This window comes from Cucurbita maxima, unplaced genomic scaffold (genome assembly GCF_002738345.1).
Source record: "Cucurbita maxima cultivar Rimu unplaced genomic scaffold, Cmax_1.0 Cma_Scf00018, whole genome shotgun sequence".
In the NCBI taxonomy this organism is placed as follows: Eukaryota; Viridiplantae; Streptophyta; class Magnoliopsida; order Cucurbitales; family Cucurbitaceae; genus Cucurbita; species Cucurbita maxima.
This window is the reverse complement of record NW_019272034.1, coordinates 2292278-2313558: the sequence shown is the minus strand read 5'-3', so window position 1 is coordinate 2313558 and position 21281 is coordinate 2292278. Positions and strand designations below refer to the sequence as shown.

General features: G+C 35.5%; 2 protein-coding genes across 6 annotated transcripts; one reads left to right on the top strand and one right to left on the bottom strand.

Annotated features, from left to right (window-relative positions):
* The first annotated feature begins 468 nt into the window (after positions 1 to 468).
* Positions 469 to 3391, top strand: LOC111492956 (biotin carboxyl carrier protein of acetyl-CoA carboxylase 2, chloroplastic). Of its 3 annotated transcripts, none has more exons than XM_023142500.1 (8): positions 469 to 704; positions 1009 to 1208; positions 2081 to 2131; positions 2218 to 2384; positions 2500 to 2803; positions 2886 to 2957; positions 3039 to 3104; positions 3204 to 3391. In XM_023142500.1, the coding sequence occupies exons 2-8, from the start codon at positions 1020 to 1022 to the stop codon at positions 3225 to 3227; spliced, it is 873 nt and encodes a 290-aa protein (XP_022998268.1). In that variant the 5' UTR covers positions 469 to 704; positions 1009 to 1019; the 3' UTR covers positions 3228 to 3391. The 3 variants fall into 3 exon arrangements, with proteins under 3 accessions (XP_022998268.1, XP_022998267.1, XP_022998266.1); XM_023142499.1 differs by having other exon boundaries at positions 982 to 1208; XM_023142498.1 differs by having other exon boundaries at positions 470 to 1208.
* Positions 3392 to 3720: 329 nt separating this feature from the next.
* On the bottom strand, positions 3721 to 19924 carry LOC111492952 (sister chromatid cohesion protein SCC2). 3 transcript variants are annotated; one of them, XM_023142492.1, is made up of 28 exons: positions 19470 to 19924; positions 18527 to 18636; positions 17609 to 17745; positions 17438 to 17531; positions 17079 to 17335; positions 13985 to 14092; positions 13156 to 13267; positions 12589 to 12685; positions 12306 to 12492; positions 11757 to 12188; positions 11104 to 11639; positions 10785 to 10995; positions 10635 to 10685; positions 10381 to 10539; positions 10120 to 10287; positions 9301 to 9600; positions 9062 to 9214; positions 7770 to 7939; positions 7482 to 7590; positions 6732 to 6956; positions 6541 to 6645; positions 6235 to 6471; positions 5767 to 5900; positions 5327 to 5614; positions 4812 to 5241; positions 4633 to 4725; positions 4427 to 4552; positions 3721 to 4306 (listed from the first exon to the last, which is right to left on the bottom strand). In XM_023142492.1, the coding sequence occupies exons 1-28, from the start codon at positions 19721 to 19723 to the stop codon at positions 4097 to 4099; spliced, it is 5493 nt and encodes a 1830-aa protein (XP_022998260.1). In that variant the 5' UTR covers positions 19724 to 19924; the 3' UTR covers positions 3721 to 4096. The 3 variants fall into 3 exon arrangements, with proteins under 3 accessions (XP_022998260.1, XP_022998261.1, XP_022998262.1); XM_023142493.1 differs by having other exon boundaries at positions 6732 to 6893; XM_023142494.1 differs by lacking the exon at positions 19470 to 19924 and having other exon boundaries at positions 17609 to 17753; positions 18527 to 18629.
* Positions 19925 to 21281: the final 1357 nt, after the last annotated feature.

Here is a 21281-nt window from a genome sequence, read left to right as displayed (position 1 = left end):
TTTTTTTTTTTTTTTTTTTTTTTTTTTTTTTTTTTTTTTTTTTTTTTTTTACATTAATCGAATTTAATTTAATAAGAAATTTGTTTTTCATTACTTTAGTTAGTTTTTTAACAATTTTTTTTTTTATATTTGTTTTATCTTTTTTATGTGCCAATTATAGTTATACAATTACTTTAAATTTTGTTTTTAGTTTATTAATATTGCTGTTTTATGTTAATAATGAGTGAGCTTGATTAAAGAATACAATTAGAGATGTCTATGAGGTGGTGATGGGTAAGCTTTGTCTACGGGTAAGCTTTGTCTACGTCTCATTTGTGAAATTCTCTATCTATTTAATGTGCACTTTTTATTTTCAATAGAAACTATTATTTGGTGTCGATGTGGGTTTCTAGCTAGCGGGTAAAATGATGGGTCCCTAGCTAGCGGGTAAAATGATCTCTATTTCGTATACAACTTTATTTAAACGGTTAATTTTATTTTTATTTTAAAAATGCCGTCCCAAGTTTTCATGGGTATTTCAAAAATAAATTTATATTTTTATTAAATTAGCCTTTGAGCTAAAACCATCATCCAATTTCATGTAATTTGCAATGAATGAGAGATAGAGATAGAGAGAGAGAGAGAGAGAGAGAGAGAGAGAGAGAAGCATAGAGTGTTTGAAGGTTGGAGGGAAGAAGAAAGAAGGTTGGAGCGTAAAAGCAAAGGTATGAAAAACGCATGCGATGATGTGTTGTGTGTGAGTGGGTTTGTTGTGTTTCGTTAAAAAAGAAAAGAAAAAACGGCGATATTAATTTGATCCAATGCTCTCAACTCTCTCATCGAATCGCATTGTTATTATCGAAAATTCATCTGAAATCTCCAACTCCATTTTTTCATTTTCATTTCCACTTTGTTTCTTGGATCTCATCGCCATTCTTCTTGATTTCTTACTCAATACCCCTCTTTTCCCGCCCTTCTTTTTCGAGGATTTTTGTTTGTCAGAACTGAGAAGCTCTTTCAACCTTCTAGGTTGCTCTCCAATGGCGTCCTTCACGCTCCCATGCTCCAAGGCTTCCGCTCTTCCCGGTTATGGCTCGTCGATTGCTCAGAAGAATTCGCACCAGAACCGCATTAAGCAGAATCTTCCTCTTAATCGCCGTGGATTTTTACTGAAGGATCCTTTTTCGTTCGGATCTTCTCTTATCGACTCCTCGTTTTCTGGGATTGAGGTTTGTTACTGTGTTCATTTCACATTCTTGTTATAATGTTCAATCTATAAACTGTAAATGTACTCCATGGTCGTTGTACTGAGAACGGTTCTTTTTTTTTGGTAAATTTTATCTGACTGTAAATGGTGATGTTGATGGTGAAATTTGGTATGGAATCAATAGCATAGAAACTTCGTTGTTAAGTGAAGTTTGGTACTCTGTTTTTTTGGCTGTCCTGGTGTTGGTTGCTAAACCCTTTTTTCCTGTAACTCCTAGCAAACTTTAAGGCCTTTGTGTTTCTTTCTAAACCCAGTTTCAGTTTCATGTTTCTTTAGACTTTCCACTCTGGGCTTCCCCTCAAGGTTTTAAAACACGTCTAGTTGGGAGAGGTTTCCACACTCATATAAAGAATGTTTCGTTCCCCTCTCCAACTGATGTGGGATCTCACAATCCACCCCTCTTAGGGGTCAGCGTCTTCGTTGGCACACTGCTCAGATACCATCTGTAACAACCCAAGCCTACCAGATATTGTCCACTTTAAACTTTTCCTTTTGGGTTTCCTCTCAAGGTTCGTGTCTAGTAGGGAGAGGTTTACACACCCTTATAAGGAATGATTCGTTCCCCTTTCTAACCAATGTGGGGTCTCACTCTCTTAGCTGGGGATCCTATCATTCATAGCTCGGAGTCAGAGTTTTTGTTGGTCAAAGGAAAACGTATCCCTTTGAATGAAATTTTTTTGTACCTACTTGTTGAAGGTTGATGAAGATGATGTTTTGAAGCCGATATTGATGACTTCATTACTATCATCCTACACTTAACAATATGATAGTCTGTAAAGGGTGAGATGTTTATGTTTTTGTTACATTTTGTATGCACTTTATTGTGGTTCTCAGGTGTCAAACAAGAAGAGATCTGCTGGTTTAGTTATGAATGCACTTAATGAGGTTAGTTGGTGGCATCAGTTACAATTTCTTCTTTTGAATACATACATTCATGGATTTTTAGATGTTTGTATCTTTGTTTATTGCAGGTGGTTGTTGGAAAAACGTCGAATTCTGCACCTGCACTCGTCTCTATGCCCGGGAACACGCCATCCGGAGGAGAAATGGACTCTGCAGTTGGAGTTCCAGATCAATATTCTCTTCCAGATGAGTCGTCAATATCGACCTTCATGAGCCAAGTTTCAGATCTTATCAAGTGCGTAACTTTCGTTCGTATTGTGAATAAGGAATTGACGTTTGAGCGTCTGAGTCGTCATCTCGACTAGAAACATCTTTTATCATTGAATCTTTACGTAATCTTTTATCTGCAGACTTGTTGATTCAAGAGACATCATGGAACTGGAACTGAAGCAAGGGGATTGCGAAATCATAATAAGAAAAAAAGAAGCTTTACAGCCATTAGCAGCAGCACCAGCAGCTGCACCAAGTCCATACATGGCACTGCCACCACCTCAAGCGCATAGCATGGTTGCACCTCCGCCCACCCCTGCACGCGCAGCGGCCAGTTCTCCCTCTGCAGCACCAAAAGTGGGTAGTTCTCATCCGCCTTTGAAGTGCCCGATGGCCGGAACGTTTTATCGAAGCCCTGCGCCGGGAGAACCTCCATTTGTGAAGGTAACTTGAGAATTAAGAGCAGAGATGAAGGGGAAAAGAATTGTCTTCGACTCAAAAACTTTTCATTTATTTGTTTGTGTAGGTGGGAGATAAAGTACCGAAAGGACAAATCATATGCATCATTGAAGCCATGAAGCTAATGAATGAGATTGAGGTTTGTATCTCCCCATCACTCCAACCAGCATTTTCATGCATATCCTCACTCTTCAGTTTCTTATTTTATTTTCAATTTCAGGCTGATAAATCTGGAACCATAGTTGAAATATTGGCTGAAGATGGCAAACCAGTTAGCGTAGACACGGTAAGCCTCTCTTGATCTCGACGATATCGTATCCGTACCGAACCCTTGCTTTATATTGTATTATATTTTATCTGAATTTCCAAACCTTCTCGTGTGCAGCCACTTCTTGTGATCGCACCTTAATGACCTTCAAGAGAACAGAACAACCTTTGCGTCTCCTCTTTTTTATAAATATTTTAGGTTCCAAGTTTTAAATTTTACAAACCTCTGGAAGATGTTTACTTGATGATGTATCATACTCGATCAGTCAGATGTCATTTCGACTTTATGCATATTGTAATTTCCTAGCATGAAAGTCACAGTAACTTCTCTTTTTTTTTTTTTTTTTTTTTTTTTGGGATAAATTGAAGTTTTTGAAAATATTCTAATCTTCATTCAAAGATCAGTAAGTATGTGTAAATTTTGAGCAATTTACACAATCACTATTATTGATTATTATATGTTCACACTGATGAGATGTTGTATCAATGTATTCAGAAAATATGAACACAAGAAATATAAAGAAACAGAGAAAATAACAGTAAACTCAAGTTAAGGATAGAACAAAAAAGGAATCGACATTCTTTTTACAGCACTCCACGAGAGACAGCATCACTAATGATTGGCATTCCCAAACTTACATCCAAAAGTGCATATTGTTTATTAGAATGCCATACGCAGCATTCCAACTAGTATCAACAAATTTCCTAAGCAAAATTATGGAAACTAATGTTTAATGAAAGTGCTGAATTTTAATTAACAAAAGAATGCAACCAATATGATATTACCAAAAACAAATTACATGATTATGGAACAACAGAAAAACTGGCTATTTTGGAGAGCCCCCTATACTATTCCACAACTTTTTCCTATCGGCTGTTTCCAAATCGATTGCCTAATAAACCCTTTTCTTTCTTCTCCCGTCATTCTCTATCCTCTCTCCCTATTCTATTTCACTTGATTAATGTACAAGTTAGCCTAAACTATGCATTACATTTTACTTACACCAACTATCACCGTTGCCTACTTCCTCGGATGCTATAGCTACCTTTCCTCCCACTGCTACCCAACCTCCTGCCTCCACTCCAATCCTCGTCCTCCTCCTCGTCCTCGCCACCCATTGTAGATTTCCGTCCTTTTCTTGGGGTTGGTCGCTTCCTTTTGATGTTCACTGTGTATGCAGAATAATCGAATGCATCGTCCCTAAGAGTACTCTTGAAATCCTGTGGAGTTAAAATTGTGCAAATTAAGAGAGAGGGAGAGAATAAATGGAACATGGGAAAGGGAAAGAGACTTGTTTGAGTGGTGAAAAGATGGTTGCGAGGGACTGGTTTAGATCGTACCTGGTATCTTTGCATAAACTCTTGATAAGTTGTTGGTAAAGTGGTGCATGTGTCGCTGATGTCGAAAGGAACATTCTGCTTGGACAGAAACTCTCCCGGTTTTGGTGGTTCATTTGGATTGAAAGACTAATTTAAGAAACAGAACACCATGAGCCAATTGAATGGTTGTCTATTTTGTGAATAAATACCAATTAACAAGCATTTACCTGGCATCGAGCATCATTCAGGCTGTACATGATTTTTAAATGTCTCTTTAGCTTCAAAAGAAGTTGCAGTGCAATAGCTGCCAGGCTCATTGTCTGCAATGGGTAACAGAAAAATTAAGACCAATTGGAGTTACTTTTGAGAGCAGAGTTATATGATTAAACTATCTGTTTGAAATCACCTGAATTTTCTGAAGGTCATCTTTTGAGATGCTATACTGGTCCACTGAGCAAATGTTGTGGAATTTTCCCTCCAATGTATTATTATTATTGCTCAATTCATGATGCGCAACTGACTCTGGTGGGATTTGCTGATTCAAATCCATCGATGTAAAATCACAAAAAGGGCGAGACTGATCGTGCTCCACGGACCCATTCATATCTGATAAAATTATATTACCAGAAAAAAGAGCAGGTTGTTGCGGCTGAATCATTCCATTTTCATAATGAAAATTCTGGGGATTGCGTTGCACCAAATGCATGCCCAATTCTTTGATTTCTTCTTGAAGTGCTCCACCTCTTACTTGTATTATTCGATTAATAGCATGAATCAAATATAGGGGCTCGTCGGGGAATGTAAATGGTAATAATGCAAGTATTTCCGCACAGTACCTACAAAAAAAAGGGAGAAAGGGTTGGTAATTTTAAACAAGAGATCATATTGAAGTAGGGGGAAAATAAATGGATTTGGACTCACATAAGGAAAGGTATCATTGAGTCATTCAAGCGTGGGTTGTCAAACTTCCGCACAATGGAGGATATAAAATTGTTCCTCGAAACTCGGTTTCCCCGTATGAGCTTGTAAATTCGAGAAACCCCAAGTCTTGCTTGAGTCAACGAACTGCCATCAGATCTGCCTTTCAAATTGCCAGAGCCCTTGGATTGAATTTTTTGATTTGCATTGTCGGAACGACTAATAGTTTGGATGAACATAAATGACATTTGAAGACCATCCCCCAGGCGGCTTTCAAAAAATGTTGGGTACCTGGAAAAAGATGCATTAATTAGTTTTAGAACTCAGACATTTATACAACCCATAGAATAGATCCTGTTCAAGTAAGGTCATGAGATGCATTAATTATATTGCATAAATATTGCTTAAGCTGACAAATTAATAAGTTGAGTTTAGGGGATTACTTCTCATTCATATTCATCAATAGGTGGTGAGCCAGCTTCGCATTTGCCTCATGGGGGTCCGTTTCTAGTGCGATAAGGTATGGAACACAAGTAATAGGATGAACAAGACCTTGGCGAAGCACCACTTCCACAATCTGTGAATTGGAAAGATAGCAAAAGACAATAATGCTCAACTAACCAAAAAGGTAGGAAACAGGCCCGGTGCAGGAAAATGAATAAATGGTCGAACACACATTCATGAACACAGACGTGGAGCAAATTGTCTGTCATCATGCTTTCTTATAGATTAAAAACTGATATCCAAAGATCTTCCCAGTTTTTCAGTTTGGCTATGAATAACATGAACATATTAAATCAGCCATCCACATTACAACGGTTTGACACACAGCTTTCTAGTAAACTTAATTATGATACAGAACATGAAAATAAAACCGGGTTTATTTTTTTATTTTATTTTTTATTTTTTACCTTGAGGGCAGTTTGACGAACTTGGCCATTTAAATCTAGGCTTCTCCCTAGAACCTTCTCCCAATAAAACTGAACAATACCGCCACATATGTTGGTATCTCCGGCACCGGCAGCAACTGGTACACTTGGGCCACCATCCACAGCAGCAGTAGGGGCAGCTCCATCATCTGGTTGATCTGTTCCCATTTGACTTTCCGCATCAAGAAGGTAATCATACATATTTTGCAATGCTTGCATCTGCCCAGAAAAATAATTCAAACGTACGCCCATGGCACTCAAGGAAACCAAAGAAAATTATTCACTCACCTTGAGACGAACATCAGAACCAGATGACAATGCTTCCTCTACAATTTTCCCAACATCTTCTTCCAGCATAAATTCAGGCCTAGCAATAAGAACAAATCCCAAAGCCTACATAGTATATAACGAATTAGAGTTTGCCTCAATTGTAAACAGAAAAAAGTAATTCAAGAAGAAGGATGCAAGTGAGAGGATACCTGCAGCGCTCTAACCCTAATAACCAAATCTTCCGTCACCAGGTACTTCTTCAACAAGCTGAGACTTTTTGTGACATCAACATTCTTGTTGCTGGAATTGCTCAACAAAGGACTACCATAGCGAATAAGTAATCCAAGACAGAAGAGTGAACGTCCTAGCAGCTGCAATTTCACAATCCAAATTGATGTCTTAACATTGTACCAACCAACTTCATCAAGTTTGTTCTGATAGCCAAAGTAATAAAATGATGGCATATAGATCACATTTAGAAGAACAATTCTTCAATAATTTGATTAAACTAAACACGAAATGTAATGAATAATAATCAATGATCAAAAAGAAAGGCAACGGCAATGCAGGAATGACTAGTAGCACTTCAATCGCAACCATGCAATCTACAGTGACAATGTGATAGATCCTGAAATTCATCCCAATCAATACTTAAAGAGACATGGCAGTTCACTAGCCCTAAACAAGAAAGTACAAACGAGGAAAAAAACTATGTAAGAAAAAAACAAACTAGAAGTGCCTAACAAATAAATCAAAATTCTGCGAGGTACTTAAATTTAATAGCTCATATATAAATACCCAAAAGGTGAACTTAATTAAATCCAAATCAAAATTTCTCTTGTCCGTTGTCACATGCATCAATCATAATCAATACTCAAGATTCCAAGCTTTCTCTCTCCAAACTAGGCTTTTCTTGTTGCTCAGAAAAAGCTATACCAATATACCAAAAAAAATCTAACCTGTTTGTTATCAATCCCTAGAGAATCCAAGCGTTTGAAAAACGCCTGAATAAGATACCCAACAACCGATGCACCTTTACCTGCTACCTTACTCAAAGAGCAAAGGCACCTGTGGATAGGGAAAAAGAATTAGTCCCTCACAAAATCTGAGTTGCAGATAAAGTCCACACCACATAATCCAATTATGCACAAGGTAAGATAAGTAGATAACTACATAACACTGTTAAGCAATGATATATGTGATGCAAATAAGAGAAAAGCACAGAACTGGAGAAAGAGAATAAGTACTTTATGCAAGCATGTACGACTGTCAAGAAGGAGTGCCTAACAATCATGTGTTTCAAGTCTTGCTCTAGGTCTTCAGAAACATTTGGAGATAACTTCCGTAGCAAGGGCAGAACCGCATCAATTATGAATATGATACTCTCAAGTAATTGAGCAACCACTCGATTATCAACCTAACAACAATATTAAGTAAGTTAAGGAGTAGGCAACCTCACATTTATTTCTGAATTAAGAACATGGATGTTTAAAAAAAATGTGATCTCAATGAGAAACTAATGGACTTAATATCTGATGTTTGTGTTTGCTGAAGTAAATTAAAAAGGGGAAGACCTAGACCACCAAAACATGAACACTCCCATAAACTAATAAGAGAAGTTACCTACCTAGATCCAAATTGATTTGTAAAATAAATTGGTCTATTCAAGACATCAATTTTCAGGAAAACCATCTTAACTTCCAATTATTGTTTTTCAAACTATAAAATTCATTTTTTAAGTTCTTTTACCGAGCATAACATCATGTTTCCAAAAAAAAAAAAAAAGCTTACAATTTTTCCCCCAGCAACTTTTAGAAGGTGTTCGCATTATCATTATTACCTTACCCCAAAAAAGAAAACATTATTGTTTTTACTATACCACCAACATTAGAAAGTTGAGGAGCATTTTATTCTGTTGCATTCAAAATCAAACATGAGTATTATTTTTCTCCCTAAGTATGTAAAATTATGAATCGTGGTAAAAGAATCTATAATGCTACAAAAAATAATGATAAGTTATATATTGATCATATATGAATGTGGGCTTTAGCATTTTAGATATAATAATTTTGTTATTATTTTGAATATTTTCCTTTGCATGGGGCTCAACTTTCCTCTCCCATCTTTTGTAATTCTATATTATCTGTGAAATTATTTCTTAAAATAAAATTATTATTCAAATATATCTTTTTAGACAAATATTCAATAAACTATAATGTTAGAAAATTAGAACTCAACGTGTCTTTCAGCTTTTTATTGAATATTACTTTTTTCAGAAGTCATAGATTAATCTGATAATTCTATTTTTGTTGTCTAAATTTGATGGTTCATGCAATTTATGAGAAATTACGTTATTTAATCAAATTGTTGACATCTATTATTATGATTATAGATGATACTAACAAAAAATTTGTGACATAGGTAAGAAATCAATTCGTCATACCTAAGAATTAAGTTTACAAGTGAATTCATCGTAGATATATATATATATAGTAATGAGAAAAGGAGTTTATATCCTAATGAAAAGAAAGGCAGTAACCTGGGTCTTAAGGTAAGGTTGGAGAGTAACCACAAACTGGGATGGGTTGGAGGCAGGTGCACAGAGCATTGGATCCACAACACAAAATGCATGCAAGACCAATACATATGGAAGTGCACGCACCTCGGTGTCCATATTACTTCTCTCCTCCACCTGAGAGGCAACTTTTAATGTAAATGATCGATAAAAAAAACCATAAGGAACCAGCAATTAAAGAAAATGGGAAGGAACAGTCTTACCTGCAATATCCTTTCCAATAAGCACTTACACATCAACTCACATCGCTTGCGAACTGAGGTGAGGGAAACAGGGTTGATGCCAACAGCCTTAGTTGATTGTGGGAAAAAATCAAGTGCTAAGTTTCTCTTAATAATTGTCACAAGTAGTTGATGATTTGGCATTTTCCTCAATATTTCAACAATTTGCTCGGTTTTCTTGGCGATCTCCAATGGAACAGAGCTATCATCTCCAAAGAACTGAGTTTGTGAACCAGAAGGCTCCTCAAACCAGAACTCATAAAATGTCTTACAAACGAGATCCTATGCATCACAAGTATAAAGAGGAAACATTCAGATGCCCGGTTAAAACAAGACAATAACTTCCATATAATCAGTTTTAGGCACCTCCCATTTCAGTAAAAGGAATCTTTGTTGCATAATCTAATATTAGACGAGAAGAACTGAGTTTGTGAGCCAGAAGGTTACAAAATCTCATTAAAAAAATGTCATGCAAATAAATCCCATCATATATATTTTTTATATCAGATTTATGCATCTCCTACTTTAGTAAAAGGACTTTTTGTGGCTTAGAAAGAGTTTAGTTATAGTTTTAAAGAAAGGAATACCCAAAACACATGAAACTTGGACAATTTCAATTCTCTCAACTATCTATTTATTCATAGAATAGAACAAGGGAACGAGGTATCAGTTCAATGCAATTGAGGAAGAAACTAATATTGACAGCAAATTATGCAGGAAACATAGTATGTGAAATACTGGCAAATGGAATTTAATTTAAGGAGAGCAGTCATCAATGAAATGCACTTGATTTAGACCTACCTGAATACTTGATTCATCATCACCAACTCGAGAGATTATCTCTATGCATGCCCTGGTAAATTCCGAGAAGTTTGCATTTGATGTGCACATATCTCGAATGATTTTGATGGCACGTTTCCTCACACTAACTCCAGTATCTTTGGTTCTCTCAGCAATCTTATCAAAATACTGCAAATCAAACACATTGTTGGGAGCAAAGGAATGAGAGATTAAAGATAATCATGTCATAGAATGAGAATTAAAAAATGCAATTACGCAGACCTTGAAACCAAGATCAGGATGGGAGGCAATATGCCTGCCAACAAGTTCCAAAGCTGCTTCTCTGACAGATATTGCAGAATCGCAAAACCTTCCTTCAACAGCCAATTGGACACGTTTGTCTCCCAATACCTCTGGATCAGCTTCAACTATAATACTGACCTGCTTCATTAAATAGATAAAACATAAGTACAGTTTAAGATACAATGATATGTTAAAATAATATACAAATAAAATAAAGGGGTGAAGAGTATAACCGCTCGTAAAGCCTTGGCTCTAATTACCGGAGAATTTTCCCTTAAACTTGCCTGGATGAGGACAATTATGTTATCAGAGTTTCAGTCGTACATCAGACATCTATAAATAAAATCAACAGGAAAACAAAACAAAACAAAAAGTTAACTAACCAGAAGCATGTGAAGGATCTTATCAAAACCTCTAGAGAAGGAATTATTTTGTCCTAGTGCGAGAGTGATTTTCTTAACTGAATCCCTAGTCAATAATGAGGAAGTATTGCCACCGTCCCTCACTATTGCCATAGATTTCAATCTAGAGAGATAGTAAATAAACTTCTGCTCAGCTTTTGAATCATCTTTGTACCACAGGCAGAGATAAAACCTACAATATGTGCATTTATATCAGAGCGATAGCAAGCTTCTAACAAGAAAATAAAAAATACAATAAAATAAATTAACAACAAAATAAGGGGGTCAAAACCATACAAACCAGCGAACAAATAGATGAACATCATCTGAAGAACCAACTTCCTGGAGATAATTCAGAAGCAACTGCTGAACAATTTCAATGTTTGTGACAAGCCACGAAACTTTGGATTCTTTATCTGACCAATCTTTGCTCTTCTCACCATCATTTTTACATTGGGATTTGCAATATGATTGTAATACCTGAAGTTGTTTCCTCGAGTGGCAAATTTGACAGTACCAGCTCCGGTTAGGAACTTCATTTTCCCTTCCTCCAATGCAATCTGCATGAAACAACCTCTGGCAATCTTGACAGACAAAGAAATACTTTCCTACCCTGCCATCCAAGCATATAGAACAGACATCTTTAGGATAACTCTCATCAGCAACATCCTCCTTATTGCCCAACTCTTGCAATATCCAAAACTTGTCTGTGGCACAAATGACAGCATCACGTTTCAATCTTGCAGCAATCATGCCAAGAAAGTCAATGGCCATAGAACGAGCAGAGACATCTTTAGATTTCAGTCCAGCATTCTGAAGTAATAACACACATAGAACCTGCAAATGAACATGCCTTAGGATTTGAATGATGATTCTAAAAATATAAAAGGATGAGAATTTTTTTTTTTTTTTTTTTTTTCCAATTATAAAGAATTTGAATTGAAAGATCACTACCTCCAAAATAGGGGCTGATGCAGGATATTCGGGTAAATTTAATGTTGTTAGTAGATCCAAAACCATATTTTCCATCATTACTTTCACTTCAGATGCATCCTGAGTCTTCACATTAGCAAAGCGCTGTAGTACACGAGTCCAGAAAAGACAGCATGCCTCCGTAGCTGTTTCATGGCATTTGGTAGGACAACTACTATCAACTGAAACTTCAAGGATGGATTTACTGTCTGATGCTTGCCTCAAAGCTTCAGGAAGGTTTGCACTATAATGTACCAGTTGAATCAATAGGGCAGAAATCATTTGAATTTGCCGTTGTTCTTCATCAGGTAAGTGATACGCTCTTAAAGCCCGCTTCGTGGATGGTAATTTGAAGAGCATCTGAACTAATTCATCTATCAAATAATTACGATGTTGTGTATACGAATAATATATCTGCACCAAGTTTGAATGTATCATCAGAAGATTTAAATAGTAGCAACCAATTGCATTCAAATCTATCTAAAACCAGACAACGGCATATCTTGCAGAAAGAGAAGCAGAAATCCATACCCCACAAATTAAACCAATTGCCTTAAGTTGCAAGAGCTGAATATTGTCCACCAAAAAAGTAGAAAAGCTTGTTTTCACTAATTGAAGAATACAGCTATCTGGTAACCTCTCTATCAGCAATAAATCCTTAAGTAAACCAAGAATGGTGCACATCTTCTGAAGAATAGTATTAACAGCAGTAGATACCCTGTCAAAGCAAAAAAAATATCTGTATTACTCATTAAAATTCATTAAAATTCATTGTAATGTTCAATGCTAAAGGGGCAGAATATGATAGGCACACTTGTTGAATGTAGGTTTCCTGATTTTAGAAGTCTTAACACCACGACGCTTCTTACTCGATGAACCATAGTCACCATCAAGTTCTTCATCTTCATTGACTGGAAAATCAAAAAAATGTAATGGAACTGATCATAGTTCATCTGTAAGGTATTGTTAACAAAAGACATACTCGTGACCTTTTTCCTTTTTAATTTCAGAAGCAAAGGATAGAATACAATTAGAGACTTAGAACATGTTCACCAGAACTACTACACAAATGATATACATCGGCACATCCTTGCCCTAAAAACGTATGATACAAAGGTGGAAACAAGTATCAGATTTCCACAGAGATTTACTAAAATAAAATGTTCCAAAAAAGGAAAAAAAAACACATCATCAACAATCTATTAAGTGCAAATTCCAATGTCAATAATTTCAAAGAATGAAAGCCACAAATTCATTTCTACTCCAATCACGATCTGGAGTCCAAAGAACTCCAGAAATCTTTTATAATTCTACATCCAAATTTCTTAGGGACGAAAAAAAATATACACCAAATATCTTCTATCTAAATTAAATTACTGACCTTCAAACACACCATTTTCACTGGCTTTATGCAACGCACGATATGAAGGATCATAAGCACACATAATATCCATTATGTGATGCCGGGAGAACTCCAGAATTCTCTCTATGATCTGATAAGAAAAAGAACTATAATCAATAATTCATCATCAATGGATTACATATATTGTCAGCAACATTTCAAAAAGTATAAAGTGCACTAAAGCGTAATAGTCCCTTTGGAGGATTATTTACAGTTTTAAAAATAAGTTAAGAGCTCCAACAAAATAAAATGCACAGTATATAGAGTTTATATAGTTTATATGATATTAGAAATTAGCATGAAGTATGAAATAGTGAAAATAAAGGATTAACTAATAAAGACACAAAAGTTCAGAACAAACACAAAATCACATATCAAAAGCCTAAAAATTAAAACCCATCACCGCAAAATAAGTTCTCATCTCTATTTTCCCATACATAGTTAGACTCATAGCCCTAGTTTAATCTTATTTCCATGTTCCTCCACATCCACATCTATTGGAGAGCGAAATGGTAAACTTTGGATAAGAGGGTTGAGAAAGAAACCAACAACTTTTTGTTTAAATTTTCCTTTCCTTCGTTTATTGAAAAAAAAAAGTGTCAAACTTAAGAAAGGTGGGGAAAAAAACTCAAGAGAAATCCATACTACTCTCAACACATTGAGGAGCCTGACATAGCTTAAGAGTGAAGCACGCTTACATCACACTTTCAAGCTTCCTATAACAATCATGTCAGAATAAGCAAAATACTTGATACACAGCAAAATGCTAATCAGGATTAGAACAATGCAAGCAACTAAAAAAACAAACCTCTTCTTTATAAAGCAACTTTGGCATTTGGTCATGAGCCATTACTGCAAGAGATGCATGTATGGACTCCAAAGCACAAAAGATAGTTGCAACTGCATCTGAATCTAACTGAAATATGAAGGGGAAAAGATAATCTGAATTAAGCTACAGAAATTATAAAGCAATGGCAGAAACCAATCAGAGTAGAAGTCACTTTCTATTCCAAAAAACTCAGGCCACAAAAGAAAACAGTTCCCATGAAATAAAGGGAAGAACAATTACTTACACCATATACATATTTCATATAAAAGATAGCTCCTTAACCACCATAGCACCAAATTAAATTGTACATTTTTTTTTTACAAAAGTTCGCCTGCATAAGAACCAAAAAATACAAATGGGGAGGGGGAGATGCATCATCAACCAACCCAAGGATGTAGGCCAATGCCACATCTTCTGAGCCCCCCAAAAAAAAATTGCACTAACACAAATAAGGCTAGACTTGCACACCCTTTTTTCTTATAATTCTTGCTTTAAAAGGTGCCCTTCTTCAAATCTTCAAACTAACATTTTGTCAAACAAAATCTGAGAGAGGGTGTAAATAGATATACTTGTAAAAAGTTCATAAACTAAATTTATACCATTATTAGTTTGAGGTTTTGATTGATACAACCCCCATTGTTTAAAGGTATAAATTGATCTTCGCCCAAATTTTTATTTGGAACTGAGGAAAGTTCAATGGGAGAAAACATGCCTTATGATTCAATTTAGAGGCCTAGAAGTGGGATACCTTTAACAAAGAAACTTAGCTCTCCTCATGAAATAGCTGTTGAGATTTACACAAGTGGAAAACACCCCATGAGCCAGAGAATAGTCAGTATTTACAGACTGGATCATCTTGGCTGGGCCACAAAGGCTGGGAAGAAAGTTAAAAGGTTAAGTTTATGGCCTGAGGTTGGGAAAGACAGCAGGTTTTTTTAATCCAATTCTTGAACTTCAGGGCAGGGTCTGGCAAAAGAATTTGGTTTGGGGAGGATAGGTGGATCGGGCCTCATACTTTGGCTCATCTTTACCCGGATATTTTCGTTCTTTCAACTAAAAAAGGAGCCACCAGTTTTCGGAATATGGAACATCAATCTTGGGATTTGAGCATTAAAAGAGGAGGTACGTTTGACAGGGTCGAACTCTCAATGAGTTATCCAAAACTTTGTTAGTTGTGAAACTCTTGGCTTGATTTTCATCTTTCTTGGTCTGTTGAAAAGATAAGGAAGAACTCCCTTAAAGAAATTTTTTTGTGGAATCATTTGCAGTCTTTCTTGAATTTTGTTGTTGTTTAGCCCATGAATTTCTTCAACGTTCTAACTGGTTTGAACCCACCATATTCTTTGATCTTGGTTGCTAAAGTAATAGCATCTACTAGATAGGCTAGTGGGTGTAAGTTGGCCACTAATTTGATGTCATCTTTAAAGCCACTAGTTGGCCACTTTGGCTCTGAAGCGATGAGACTCCAACATGTAATCAAGAATACAAAGCCCATCTTGTTTGCATTGTTGATTGATTGTAAAGTATTTGTTCATAGTCGAGTGGAAGGAATCGTTTCTTCATTAAACAAGAATTTTCGGCCATATTTTGATGGGTTGTTTTCCTTAATATCTCCTGTTATTTTGTAGTTGGTACTACCAAGTTGAAGTGCTACTTTGAAGTTTTAAAGTCACTAAACTTAGCTTTTGAGCTAACTCATGAATTACACAAATATCTCCCAACTTAAGGCTAATCCGCTAACATCTTATTCTCAACTAAATCTGTTTTTCCCCCACTTAGTTCAAAAGCTTGTTCATTTGAAGGCTCCTTTGGTGGATCTAGTTTGGAATTTCAAATATCCAAAAAGGGCCAAAATGTTCATGTGGTCATTGGCCTATAGAAGTTTGAATATCCATGCCCAAATTCAAAAGAAATTCTCTGGATGGTCCTTGTTCCCATCGATTTGCTGTCCGCACTACAAGAAGGAAGAAATGTTAGACCACCTTTCTCTTCACAGTCTTTTTCATGGGTGGTGTTTTATTTATAAATAACATGGGATTAGAGCTTTGCCTCCCTAGGAGGGCAGAAGATTGGTTGGTAGAAGCTTTCTCACGTTGGAGCCTTAGAGGTAAGGCAAAGCTTTTATGGAACTGCATGGTTAGAGCTCTCTTATTGCTGATTTGGAAAGAATAGTACCAAAGGACCCTTTGAAGATAAGATATCTTCTTTTTATTTTCTTTCTCACTCTCTCTCTCTCTCTTTTTTTTTTTTTTTTTTTTGGTGATAAGTGCAAAACTTAGCTTCTCGATGGTGTTTAAATCAAACTAAATTCTTTTGTAATTACATCATTCTTTTGACTTTGACAGATTGGAAGACAATACTTTATAGTCTCTTTGGTAGAAGTTATCTCTACACTGGCCCCTAGGATGACCTTCTTTCTCTTTGAATATAAAAACGTTTGGCAAGTATAAAGTGAACTCAGGAAGGCCAAACTACAATCATGTAAAGATACGAGGGTTACAGAATGACACAGCTTTATATTTTCAGCATTGCACAAGTTGGCTGCATATGGTGACAACTGAATAACCTGAGTAGATATATGCTTTTAGAACAAGAATGTAACATGATTGTATCTCTGTTTTTCTATAGATGACATGGACCCTGACATCCACATATCGGCCTAGTCTTGTCATAAGGAACATTATATTTGTCATATAACCCGACATTAGACAGGCAGTAACTGTTTATTGGTGATTTAAATCAAATAAATGCATAAAACCAAGAAAAACATTTATGGTTTACTGGAACCTTATACTTCAATAACAGAACCCAGAAACAGAAGGATCAAAACACATCAATGATTTGAAGTGACTGCATAAGACAAAAGATATTTACTTTTTTCATAGAATTAAAAACTACGCATCCAGCTAATGGCAAATGGACTTCAATTCAAGAACTCAATCAACACTGATTTACTTCACCATCACAGTTCAAGTACATAGGAACAAGCAGTAATTGAGAATAAGAATAGCAAAATTACAAAATGCATATGCTAGAACAGTGAAAAACCATAAAGCAAAAGTAGCAGACTCACATGTTCACATTCTTCAACAGACAATCCTTCTGCTCTATGTATCTGATGATCTAAAACCTTCAACAGCCTTGTCAGGCTATCTAGAGAAACCAAATGAAGAAGTTTCTTTGAACGAATGGACATTATTTCATTGACAAGCACTCTTAGATCAGTAAGAGGCAGAGCCAGCCACTCTGATTCATCACGATCATCACTGATAATTTCAGCTCTGCCACAGAAGTCCTCTAAGAACTTGCAAAAGTTTGCGAGGGTGGTGTCTACAATATTCAAAGTAATATTTAGTCCATGAAAAATGAAGATCAAAACTTGTAAGGTGAAATATGGTGCAGCTTTTCTTTCCAAAAAATGGCTGGAACAACCTTGAAGCTCAGAAGAATCTGTTCTAACAGAAGACATTTCATCTCTGCCTTTCTTCTTAACTTTTACTTTTCTAGAAGATGATATTGGTGCATCCTGTCCAATTTTATAGCCAGGGTTAGCAAAGCACAAGTAATAAAATAAAGAAACTGGAAATCCTACTGCCTGCATACATTAGTTGGCATAGATTCAGGCTTATGATTTTGAATTGTTCTAGATTCTCCTTCAACCTGACTTCTAATAGGTAGCTTTTGCTCAAAAACTTTCCTATCAGATACCATACTGCTAGAGACGTGCTCCATAATAGGACCTGAGAAACTTGAACAGCACAATAGACAGTAAGTTCAAAAATAAATGATTTTGGAAAACCAACCAAAGGTACATATAAAGATGATGGAGCAAATTGCATATTTCTAAATGGCATAGCATTAAAATATTTTCGTTCCTACTTTTTCTATTTTCATAATCATTTGTAACCTTTTTCCCAAATGTAATATATTTTTACTATGTTATGATACTTAATATGCCTATGCCAGCAAGAACATAATAGTCATTGAAAAAAAAAAAGTTTAACCTGAAGGTCTCGGATTCCTGGTTTGCATGACTCAAAAATTAATTTTTTTAATAAGAAACAAAATAATATATTCCAAAAGACAAACAACCAAGAACAATTTAGGAGCGGGGGGTAGAGAGAAGCCCCCCAAGAAACTACAATAGAAGAGTCTTTCAATAATTAAATCATTAGAAGATTATAGTTATAAAGAATGTTTCTAGAGCTTGGTCATCACCAAGAAGCAGGATGATGCACACTAATACAAAAGAACTAAAAGAAGATAACTATCTTTCAAAGTTTCCAAGTTTCCAACCAGCATATACTTGACCAATAGAGCTATTTATGCATTACAAAAAGTGATAATTTCACACCAATCAGAATAAGAGATTCAAAAGCTTCTTCATTACTTTGGAGAAACGGAATAAAATAGTTTGTGTTCCTCAAATTAGGTTTTCAAAATCTGATAAGATAATAGGCAATGTAACTCACTAATATTTCCGTTAAACAATGAGGAAAAGCATTTCAAGACTTCGTTTACCTGGAGTAATATACTTGAAGGCATCAACATCATAGCGAAGAACTTCCTCATAGAGTTCAAAAGGCTCCACAGACCCTTCAGGAAGAACTTTGGCATCTTCTCTGAGATTTCTGTTGATTGCATCAAAGTGAATGATAAAATCAAATAAAATTTGGAAAGAACAGTATGGCAAGCAACTGTTTTTTAAAAGTTTATATGAAAGAGATAAACTATATTAGGCTGCAAAAAGAAAAGAAAACATCAACCTAAAGGCTTTAGAGATGAGGAATCACAAAGCCGAAGAAGGAGTCAGTGTACAGCACAATTCAGTAAACTCTAGTTACTTGACAAATATCAAACACCTTCGCATTACTAAATACTGCGAGGTAAAACATAACGCAAGGACCATGGCATGCAGGATTCATGAAATATGAGCATTCTGCACTAGGCAAGAGTTAAATCTTCTGTGATTAACTAACTACGATGCCTAGTCACCTACAGACTTCCACGATTAAAAGATGAGATAATGAAAGGACAGGCGCTTTACATGCAACTCTACAGCAGAATCAACTACTACATATTAAAATTAGTAGACTATGAATGAAATCCAAGTAGTAACCGCGATTATCTTCACTAATCCGAAATTCTCAGTTAATATTGCTAATACAGTACGCGGTTAAAAAATTTTAAATTTACAGACTATAACTGCTGCCATTCGCACTAATCTTGTAGTTCCAACTTCAACAATGCCGACATCAAACTCCAACACTAAGCGAAACACTGGTCGCATTACAGAATTAAAAGAAACCGCGAGAAAGAATAATTCTCAATCAACGGTAAAATAAAAAATAAATAAATAAAACGCATGAAAATTCCGTTGAGGCTGAACTGAAATTCAGTCAACCGAGCTGAAGAATCACAAATTTCGAATTACCAGAACTGAATTTCAAAATTAAGAACTCACAAGTAAGACACGTCAGTAGCACGAAGCAGATCAGCGATCTTCTTAGACTGAGCGAGAACATCACTCCTCAAAGTAGCATAGCTCCCAGCCGGCTCATCGAAGAGTCGAAGCTCAGGCTCGGAAGCACCGAAGGAAACCGGAAGCGAAGGCAAAGGCAAGCAAGGAGCAACCTCGGAGTGAATAGTATTGGACAAGCCGATACCACGGAGACCGGAGCCAGAGGCAGAGGCAGAAGCGAACGGCGGCAAACTCATCGTTAAGAGAACCGGAGAGAGCACGATCCACACAGCAAGAGCATGAAGAGTCCAAAGCTAGAAGAAATGGAAATCGTGGTCGAATTCGTAAGCCGGAGCACAGTTTACAGAGGACCAGAGGAGAGAGAAAGAGAGAGGAAGACGGAGCCCTAGCGATAGGGGAAGAGAGAGAAATGAAGGGAAGCAAATGGCGGGGAAATTGTGTTTACGGGGAAAATTGGAATTTTGGGGGATTTTTATTTCGGGTTAATTTGGGGAATTTGCTAATAATTAAGAGAGAAAAAAAAAAGAAAAAAAAAAAAGATGATAAATGTGTTGGGTTTCGCGTCTACTCTCGACCTGCCACTGAACGCTTAAACAAAAGCCAATTCAACTACCCATCTAAACTATATGCTACTTCTTGTAATAACTAATTTTGTTTACGTGGCTTCTTTTTATTGGTTTATACTTTTTCTTTTATAAATTACAAAAAAAAAAAAACAGAAAATAAATTACTTTATCCCAACTTTAATAACTATTACAATATTTACTTCTAACTTAAAAACGTTTATTTAAAAATTTCCATACTTGAGTTTATTAAATAATCAAACATATTTTAGAATTAAATTGATGAGATTTATAAATTTAAAAAAAGAGAGCTAAATTTAGCTGTTTTTTTTATAAAATGTATAAATATAATACGTAATATTTAAAAAAAAACATTATTAATTAAGTTTATTTTTATATTTTTATATTCGAGTGAATAAATGTTATTAATAGTACTTTTGAAGAAATTGTATTCTTTTTTAATCAATTAGTGAGTGGTTGTGTATATATTTAATATTTTAGTTATATATATACATATATTGTTTGATCTATGGTTCTAGTGGTAATTTTGGACTGATTTGGGCTATTTTGTCTATTTTTTAATTGGGCTGATTTTGATGGATCCATATCATTATTGGGCTTTTCATATTGATTTTCATGTTTTTTTAATTTAATTTATGGTATTTTAATTATTTTTCTTTTTTGTGAACTAAAACTGATAATAATTAATTTTACAACGTGAAATAACGATAGAAGTAATTAAATATTCACTCGACCAAACGAGGAGGGAGTTGTCCTCTCACTTTACTCTTTCACTCAAAGTATTCGCGATGAATTTTATTAACGAACCCTAAATCTTAACAAAAATAAAAATAAAATGATGAAAAGATAGTTAGAAAGGGGAACAATACATCTCTAGTAGCTTCACGACGATACGTAATAGGTCAAACCAGACAATATTTGATAGTAATAAGATTGGATCAGCGAAGATGTTGGGCCTTCAAAAAAGTAAATTGTGAGATCTTACATCAATTGAATAGTGGAAGACTATCAGAACTAAAGAACCAACGGTACTATTTCTAGGATTTGTCATGGATTGCCTACAAAAACAAAGTGGTGGAGTCCAAATAATTAACGGCAAAATTTGGAAATTTTAAAATATAAAATAAAAATAAAAATAGTGGATGTAGACAAAGCAAGTAGGGCCCATGGGCTTAAAACCAAAAGGGACAGTGGCCCATGGGCTTTTAAT

Excerpts from the sequence above, each read along its gene's own strand:
- LOC111492952 (XM_023142492.1), bottom strand. The coding sequence starts at position 19,723 with ATGAGTTTGCCGCCGTTCGCTTCTGCCTCTGCCTCTGGCTCCGGTCTC. Across the intron at positions 12,189-12,305 it reads CAATTGGTTTAATTTGTGGG|ATATATTATTCGTATACACA; the intron begins GTATGGATTTCT and ends AACTTGGTGCAG. Across the intron at positions 6,957-7,481 it reads TAGGGATTGATAACAAACAG|AACAAACTTGATGAAGTTGG; the intron begins GTTAGATTTTTT and ends TTTGGCTATCAG.
- LOC111492956 (XM_023142498.1), top strand. The coding sequence starts at position 801 with ATGCTCTCAACTCTCTCATCGAATCGCATTGTTATTATCGAAAATTCA. Across the intron at positions 2,385-2,499 it reads CAAGTTTCAGATCTTATCAA|ACTTGTTGATTCAAGAGACA; the intron begins GTGCGTAACTTT and ends TTTTATCTGCAG. Across the intron at positions 2,958-3,038 it reads AGCTAATGAATGAGATTGAG|GCTGATAAATCTGGAACCAT; the intron begins GTTTGTATCTCC and ends TTTCAATTTCAG.